This window comes from Babylonia areolata, chromosome 26 (genome assembly GCF_041734735.1).
Source record: "Babylonia areolata isolate BAREFJ2019XMU chromosome 26, ASM4173473v1, whole genome shotgun sequence".
NCBI classification, from domain to species: Eukaryota; Metazoa; Mollusca; class Gastropoda; order Neogastropoda; family Buccinidae; genus Babylonia; species Babylonia areolata.
In genome coordinates this window covers 7,214,044-7,224,043 of record NC_134901.1, presented here as the reverse complement: position 1 = coordinate 7,224,043, position 10,000 = coordinate 7,214,044, and the positions used below count along the sequence as shown (strand labels likewise).

The 10,000-nt window shown below is 43.7% G+C and overlaps 1 protein-coding gene across 6 annotated transcripts in view; it reads right to left on the bottom strand.

The window, feature by feature from the left end:
• Positions 1-10,000, bottom strand: part of LOC143300695 (uncharacterized) — a 163,792-nt gene that overhangs the window by 151,664 nt on the left and 2,128 nt on the right. For all 6 annotated transcript variants that reach the window (XM_076614547.1, XM_076614543.1, XM_076614544.1 and 3 more), the window contains exon 2: positions 4,244-4,393. In XM_076614547.1, coding sequence (XP_076470662.1) covers positions 4,244-4,393 — 150 coding nt within the window. The remainder of the gene's footprint in view (positions 1-4,243; positions 4,394-10,000) is intronic.

Here is a 10,000-nt window from a genome sequence, read left to right as displayed (position 1 = left end):
AGAGAGTGTGTGTGCATATATATGTGTGTGTGTGGTTGTGTGTGAGAGAGAGACAGAGACACAGAGACAGAGACAGACAGACAGAGACACAGAGAGAGAGAGAGAGTGCGTGCATGCATGTGTGCACTTTGTGTGTCCTTGTGTGTGTGTGTGTAGGGGGAAGGGGAGGAGGGTAAGGAGGGAGAGGTGTATATGTTGTGATGATGTTACACTGTTTTAGAATATCATAATAGCAAGTTTTTTGTTTGTTTTTTTGTTGTTGTTTTTTTTAATTCTTGTTCCTTTTTCATGTCATATGTGTTGTTAAATGTGGTCGCACGCGCTCGTGCACACACACACACACACACACACACACATTTATTTCACTTTATCTTAAAATGTAATATCATCTTACATGAATGTTTTTTCTTATCACATGATAATTGATGAGTGCATGGAGATCAGGGAAGTTTCAGTTTCAGTAGCTCAAGGAGGCGTCACTGCGTTCGGACAAATCCATACACGCTACACCACATCTGCCAAGCAGATGCCTGACCAGCAGCGTAACCCAACACACTTAGTCAGGCCTTGAGAAAAAAAAAAAAAGAAAAAAAAAAGGTGATCAGTGAAGGATGTGCCAGTTACTCATTCATTTTTCGCTTTGATATTTTGTTGATGAGAATTTGAATGAACCTAACCCCCGAAAGCGGAGTATGGCTGCCTACATGGCGGGGTAAAAAACGGTCATACACGTAAAAGCCCACTCGTGTGCATACGAGTGAACGTGGGGGTTGCAGCCCACGAACGAAGAAGAAGAAGAAGAAGAATGAACCTAAAGAAAATTTTCTGTTTTAACTGCTTGAAGCAGAAAATGAAGTATTCTGAATCGAATGGAACTGAAGTAAACTGAACTGAGCCACAGAGGAAGCACTATATAAATGCATATTATCATTATTATCATTACCATTATTACTGTTATCATTATCATCATCACTATCATCGTTGTTATTAACTTTCAATGAACAACAATGTTTTAACTATCCCCCCCCCCCCCCCCCCACACACACCCCAATACTATCCAACCACAAATTTTATCTCAACGTTAAATCTTCACACATGTACCATAAAAATCTATCCAAAAAAAACCTTTAGTATTGTGAAAGATGGCATGTGTTTCTGCCACAGAACACTGGTAGGTGTCTAACCAGTTTGAGGCTTGGACAAGTTATCATTACTATTATTATCATCATCATTATTATTATTATAATTAACATAACTAACATCACTATTATTTGTATTTTTATTTCTTCTTATCACAACAGATTTCTCCATGTGAAATTCGGGCTGCTCTCCCCAGGGAGAGCGCGTCGCTACACTACAGCGCCACCCTTTTTTTTTTTTTTTTTTTTTCCTGCATGCAGTTTTATTTGTTTTTCCTATCGAAGTGGATTTTTCTACAGAATTTTGCCAGGAACAAACCTTTTGTTGCCGTGAGTTCTTTTATGTGCGCTAAGTGCATGCTGCACACGGGACCTCGGTTTATCGTCTCATCCGAATGACTAGCATCCAGACTACCACTCAAGGTCTAGTGGAGGGGGAGTAAATATTGGCGGCTGAGCCGTGATTCGAACCAGAGCGCTCAGATTCTCTCACTTCCTAGGTGGACACGTTACCTCTAGGCCATCACTCCACTGTGATTATTATCATTATCAATGTCATTGGAGGTAAGGCATAGGCAGCATGGTTTTCAAATGTGGTACACGAACTGGCTCTTGTCAAGACTTTGTGCGACTTGATTTTGCTTCTTTTGTGAATGCAGACACACGCATACACACACACACACGCATGCATGCATGCATGCACGCACACACACATATTCACACACACAGGAAGTTGTTAATGAATTCATTTTGAACTTGAAAATTTGTAATTTACAACTGCTGTATTGTTTTTCTTTTCAGGTCTTCAAATTCGATGAAAGATTCTTCATCATGAAAATGAAAAGGAATCATTGAACAGGTACAAGAACAGTCAATACATACATATGACAGACTACAAGTGAATAATATACTTTTTTTTTTTTTAAGTATGTATTTTCAGAATTTTGTTTGCTGCATACACTATACAGTATGCAGGCGCTTTGCTGAAATTTCTATCTAAAGAAAAACAATAAGAATTTTTCATTTAATAAACAACATAAATGCAAACCTATAAACATATGTTTCAGATGCTGAAACATACAGAGGCTCATTCACAAAAGATTTCAGTCACCATTATCATGAAAGGTAAGGAGCTATCCTTGGTGGGGGCCAATATATTCGCAGTTGTTTCCCTTGTACTGAGGATCCTACTTCTTTTTCGTTCATGGGCTGCAACTCCAACGTTCACTCGGATGTACATGAGTGGACTTTTACTCGTTTGAACGTTTTTACCCTGCCATTTAGGCAGCCATACTCCATTTTCGGGGGGGTGCATGCTGGGTATGTTATTGTTTCCATAACCCACCGAACGCCGACATGGATTACAGGATCTTTAACGTGCATATTTGATCTTCTGCTTGCGTATACACACTAAGGGGGTTCAGGTACAAGCAGGCCTGCACATAATGTTGACTTGGGAGATGGGGAAAAAATCTCCACCCTTTACCCACCAGGATAATTCCGTGACTTGTACGTTCATTCCAGTCAGTGGGTTCTTTGACACTGGTTTCCTCCCTTCCTGGTCTCACAGGTCAGTCGCTAACTGTTACTCAGGTGGGCGGTTTCTGTACCTGCTTTAAACCGGACAGGTCCCAAACACACAGCCCCTGTCATGTCCATAACACCCTCTGTGTCCAGGGCTTGGCACCGGAGAGCTGGGCCCAGTCCTCTCTTTCCACCCCTTTAACCTTCCCCAGGTGATGAAGTCAGGTACCCATTCACACCTGGGTGGAGTGAGGAAGACTGGAGGATGGTGCGTTCCTTTCCCCCCCGCCCCCCCCAAAAAAAACACAAAAACACAAAACCAGGCCAAAACCAGGGCCTCCAACCCTGATCTCCAGTGAACATGGGATCTGAAGTCCGTTGGTGCAATGACTTGTGAGACGTGTGTACCTCATCGATATCTAAACCTACAGTGCAATGACTTGTGAGACATGTGTACCTCATCGATATCTAAACCTATGGTGCAATGACTTGTAAGATGTGTGTACCTCATAGATATCTAAACCTACGGTGCAATGACTTGTGAGACGTGTGTGCCTCATCAATATCTAAACCTATGGTGCAATGACTTGTGAGACATGTGTATCTCATCGATATCTAAACCTATGGTGCAATGACTTGTAAGACGTGTGTACCTCATCGATATCTAAACCTATGGTGCAATGACTTGTAAGATGTGTGTACATCATCGATATCTAAACCTATGGTGCAATGACTTGTAAGACATGTGTACCTCATCGAATCTAAACCTTTGGCGCAATGATTTGTGAGACATGTGTACCTCATCGATATCTAAACCTACGGTGCAATGACTTGTAAGACGTGTGTACCTCATCGATATCTAAACCTATGGTGTAATGACTTGTAAAATGTGTGTACCTCATCGATATCTAAACCTACGGTGCAATGACTTGTAAGACGTGTGTACCTCATCGATATCTAATCCTATGGTGCAATGACTTGTAAGACGTGTGTACCTCATCGATATCTAAACCTACGGTGCAATGACTTGTGAGACGTGTGTACCTCATCGATATCTAAACCTATGGTGCAATGACTTGTAAGATGTGTGTACCTAATCAATATCTAAACCTATGGTGCGATGACTTGTTAGACTTTTGTCACGCTCTGGGACACTGAATCCTTTTATGTTCAGCAGCAGCACATTACTATAGCATGGCTGTTTCAGTTTTGTTGTTGTTGTTGTTGTTTTCTGTTTTGGTTTTTTAATGAAAATCATTTGACTCTTTAAAACACTCTACAGTGAAAGGGAAAAGGTTATGATTTTAACTGCACTGACTGAATTGAATGTTTGTAATGTGTACACACACACACACACACACACACACACACACACACACACACACACACAATGATTCACACATCTCTTCACACACACACACCACATATACAAACCTTCACACACACAAACACACACAATGATACACACATCTCTTCATACACACACACACCACACATACATACCTTCAAGCACACAAAAACCACACAGACACAGACACAGACACAGACACACACACACGACAACCCCCACAAGTGCTGACCTTGATAGAGGTGGAGGTGGAGAGCAGTTTGTCCTCCAGCACCAGAACCCGCTGGTTGGCCTCCCTCTCCAGCTCCTCCACCGTGCCCACCAGCACCTCGTTCTGCTCCGTCAGGTCCTTCACATAGGACTGCAGCACTCGCACCCGCGTCTGTCACACAGCAACACACAGCAACATAGTTATCGCTTCCGCCCCTGTCTGTCACATAGCAACACACAGCAACATTGTTATCGCTTCCACCCCCTTCTGTCACACAGCAACATTGTTATCACTTCCACCCCTGTCTGTCACACAGCAACACACAGCAACATTGTTATCACTTCCACCCCTGTCTGTCACACAGCAACATTGTTATCACTTCCACCCCTGTCTGTCACACAGCAACATTGTTATCACTTCCACCCCTGTCTGTCACACAGTAACATTGTTATCACTTCCACCCCTGTCTGTCACACAGCCACATTGTTATCACTTCCACCCCTGTCTGTCACACAGCAACATTGTTATCACTTCCACCCCTGTCTGTCACACAGCCACATTGTTATCACTTCCACCCCTGTCTGTCACACAGCAACATTGTTATCACTTCCACCCCTGTCTGTCACACAGCAACACACAGCAACATTGTTATCACTTCCACCCCTGTCTGTCACACAGCAACATTGTTATCACTTCCACCACTGTCTGTCACACAGCAACACACAGCAACACTGTTATCACTTCCACCCCTGTCTGTCACAACAGCAACATTGTTACCACTTCCACCCCCATCTGTCACACAGCAACATTGTTACCACTTCCACCCCCATCTGTCACACAGCAACAATGTTATCACTTCCACCCCCATCTGTCACACAGCAACATTGTTACCACTTCCACCCCCATCTGTCACACAGCAACATTGTTACCACTTCCACCCCCATCTGTCACACAGCAACAATGTTATCACTTCCACCCCCATCTGTCACACAGCAACATTGTTACAACTTCCACCCCTATCTGTCACACAGCAACATTGTTATCACTTTCACCCCTATCTGTCACACAGCAACAATGTTATCACTTCCACCCCTGTCTGTCACAAAGCAACAATGTTATCACTTCCACCCCCATCTGTCACACAGCAACATTGTTATCACTTCCACCCCCATCTGTCACACAGCAACAATGTTATCACTTCCACCCCTGTCTGTCACACAGCAACTTACAGCAACATTGTTATCACTTCCACCCCCATCTGTCACACAGCAACTTACAGCAACATTGTTATCACTTCCACCCCCATCTGTCACACAGCAACACACAGCAACATTGTTATCACTTCCACCCCCATCTGTCACACAGCAACACACAGCAACATTGTTATCACTTCCACCACTGTCTGTCACACAGCAACATTGTTAACACTTCCGCCCCTGTCTGCCACACAGCAACACACAGCAACATTGTTATCACTTCCACCCCCATCTGTCACACAGCAACATTGTTATCACTTCCACCCCCATCTGTCACACAGCAACATTGTTATCACTTCCACCCCTGTCTGTCACACAGCAACATTGTTATCACTTCCACCCCTGTCTGTCACACAGCAACACACAGCAACATTGTTATCACTTCCATCCCTGTCTGTCACACAGCAACATTGTTATCACTTCCACCCCTATCTGTCACACAGCAACATTGTTATCACTTCCACCCCTATCTGTCACACAGCAACATTGTTATCACTTCCACCCCTGTCTGTCACACAGCAACATTGTTATCACTTCCACCCCTGTCTGTCACACAGCAACATTGTTATCACTTCCACCCCTGTCTGTCACACAGCAACACACAGCAACATTGTTATCACTTCCACCCCTGTCTGTCACACAGCAACGCAAAGCCACCTTATTATCACTTCTGCCCGCATCTGTTACTCAGCAACTTACAGCAACATTGTTACCACTGACACTCCCGTCTGTCACATCACACACAGTAACATTGTCTGTATTTGTCTGTACTCATGACCACGTTTATCACATCACACACAGTAACATTGTCTGCATTTGTCTATACTCATGGCCACATCTGCCACATCACACACAGTAACACTGTCTGTATTTGTCTGCACTCACGGCCACATCTATCACACCACACACAGTAACATTGTCTGCATTTGTCTGCACTCACAACCACATCTATCACATCACACACAGTAACATTGTCTGCATTTGTCTGCACTCACAACCACATCTATCACATCACACACAGTAACATTGTCTGCATTTGTCTGCACTCACAACCACATCTATCACATCACACACAGTAACATTGTCTGCATTTGTCTGCACTCATGGCCACATCTGTCACATCACACACAGTAACATTGTCTGTATTTGTCTGCACTCACGGCCACATCTGTCACATCACACAGAGTAACATTGTCTGTATTTGTCTGTACTCACGGCCACATCTGTCACATCACACACAGTAACATTGTCTGCATTTGTCTGTACTCATGCCCACATCAGTCACATCACACACAGTAACATTGTCTGTATTTGTCTGTACTCACACCTGTGTTTGTCACATCACACACAGTAACATTGTCTGTATTTGTCTGTACTCACACCTGTGTTTGTCACATCACACACAGTAACATTGTATTTGTCTGTACTCACAGCCACATCAGTCACATCACACACAGTAACATTGTCTGTATTTGTCTGTACTCATGCCCACATCAGTCACATCACACACAGTAACATTGTCTGCATTTGTCTGTACTCATGGCCACATCTGTCACATCACACACAGTAACATTGTCTGCATTTGTCTGTACTCACGGCCACATCTGTCACATCACACCCAGTAACACTGTCTGCATTTGTCTGCACTCATGCCCACATCAGTCACATCACACACAGTAACATTGTCTGCATTTGTCTGCACTCACAGCCACATCTATCACATCACACACAGTAACATTGTCTGTATTTGTCTGTACTCATGGCCACATCTGTCACATCACACCCATTAACACTGTCTGCATTTGTCTGCACTCATGCCCACATCAGTCACATCACACACAGTAACATTGTCTGCATTTGTCTGTACTCATGCCCACATCAGTCACATCACACACAGTAACATTGTCTGCATTTGTCTGCACTCATGGCCACATCTATCACATCACACACAGTAACATTGTCTGCATTTGTCTGTACTCATGGCCACATCTATCACATCACACACAGTAACATTGTCTGCATTTGTCTGCACTCATGGCCACATCTGTCACATCACACACAGTAACATTGTCTGTATTTGTCTGTACTCATGGCCACATCTGTCACATCACACACAGTAACATTGTCTGCATTTGTCTGCACTCATGCCCACGTCAGTCACATCACACACAGTAACATTGTCTGTATTTGTCTGTACTCACGGCCACCTCTGTCACATCACACAGAGTAACACTGTCTGTATTTGTCTGCACTCACGGCCACATCTGTCACATCACACAGAGTAACACTGTCTGAATTTGTCTGCACTCAAGGCCACATCTGTCACATCACACAGAGTAACACTGTCTGAATTTGTCTGCACTCATGCCCACGTCAGTCACATCACACACAGTAACATTGTCAGTATTTGTCTGCACTCACGGCCACCTCTGTCACATCACACAGAGTAACACTGTCTGTATTTGTCTGCACTCACGGCCACATCTGTCACATCACACAGAGTAACACTGTCTGAATTTGTCTGCACTCATGGCCACATCTGTCACATCACACACAGTAACATTGTCTGCATTTGTCTGCACTCATGGCCACATCTGTCACATCACACACAGTAACATTGTCTGCATTTGTCTGCACTCATGCCCACGTCAGTCACATCACACACAGTAACATTGTCTGTATTTGTCTGTACTCAGGGCCACATCTGTCACATCACACACAGTAACATTGTCTGCATTTGTCTGTACTCATGGCCACATCTGTCACATCACACACAGTAACATCGTCTGTATTTGTCTGCACTCACAGCCACATCTATCACATCACACATAGTAACATTGTCTGCATTTGTCTGTACTCATGCCCACGTCAGTCACATCACACACAGTAACATCGTCTGTATTTGTCTGCACTCACAGCCACATCTATCACATCACACACAGTAACATTGCATTTGTCTGTACTCACACCTGTGTTTGTCACATGACACACAGCAACATTGTCTGCATTTGTCTGTACCCACACCTGCATCTGTCACATCACACACAGTAACACTGCATTTCTCTGCACGCACATTCTGTCTGTAACATCACACACAGCAACACTGTCTGCATTAAATTTTGTCTGCACTCACACCCGCATCTGTCACACAACAAACACAGCTACATTGTTTGCACTCACATGGGTGTCTGTCACATCACACACAACAGCATTGCATTGTACTGTATTGTATTACTTTTTTTTTTCGCATGTGTGTCGGTCACATCACACACAACAGCATTGTATTGTAGTGTATTGTATTACTTTTTTTTCGCATGTGTGTCGGTCACATCACACACAACAGCATTGTATTGTACTGTATTGTATTACTTTTTTATCACTACAGATTTCTATGAGTAAAATTCAGACTACTCTCCCTGGGGAGAGTGCTTCACTACAGTACAGCACTGCTTCTTTTTGGGGTTTTTTTTTTTTTTTTCTTGTTCTGCCTGCTGGTGAAAGTATTTTCCAATCTGAATGATTTTTCTACAGAATTTTCCCAGGGACAATCCTTTTTGTTGCTGTGGGTTCTCTTACCTGCGCAAAGTGCATGCTGAGCATGAGACCTCTGTTAATCATTTTATCTAAATGACTGGCATCCATAACACCACTAAATATCTAATGGTAAGGGGAAAAAATTCCGTCAAGTGTGAGATTCAATCCCATACACTCAGATTCTCTCTCTCTCTCTCTTCTTTAGGTGGACGTGTTACCCCTAGACCACCACTCCACACATGCAGGCCGCATCTCTGGAATGTTTGCCTCAGTAAGGAATATTCCTTGCAAAAGTGCCATGTGGTGACTTGTTTGAAAGCTCTACAACCACACTGGTTGGTTGGTGACTATCAGTTCAATGTATGTCTGTTACTTTCACTCTGCCCTTGTCCTCGCTATAGCCAAGGGAGGGAGGGAGGGGGGGCAGAATGGTGAAAATGTTTATCTGCAAATACGGTGTCCTTTGAGATGATCAACTGAGGTCTCCTGCACTGCACGCATTGAAAAAGAACCCATGGCAACATGAGTGTTGTCCTCTGGCATAATTTTGTAGAAAAAAATCCACTCTGATAGGTACACAAAAGTAATATATAAGCATGCACTCAAAACCTGAATAGCGATATGTTACTGCCAGGCATTTGTCCAGCAGATGTGGTGAGGCATATATGGATTTGTCCTAATGGAAGTCACCCCTTCTTGAAATCCTGAAACTGAAACCCTGTTCATGCTCATCAAAGGGGGAGAAGGGCCCACTCAAAGTGAGGCCACTAAAGCTTCAGTTATTTCCCTTGATCCAGTCCTCCGGTCTGCTTGCCTTGGGTCTGGCCGAGATTTTCTGGGTTATCAGGAGTGGTTTGCCAGCTAATGAAGACTGCATTTGTTGTGGTGCTGGCTGTTAGTACTAGTGATAAAATCAGTGTGGACTTTGATAGGTGAACTGGCTGGCCCTTGGTGACGCCCAATTCACTGCTTCACACCACACCTGTCT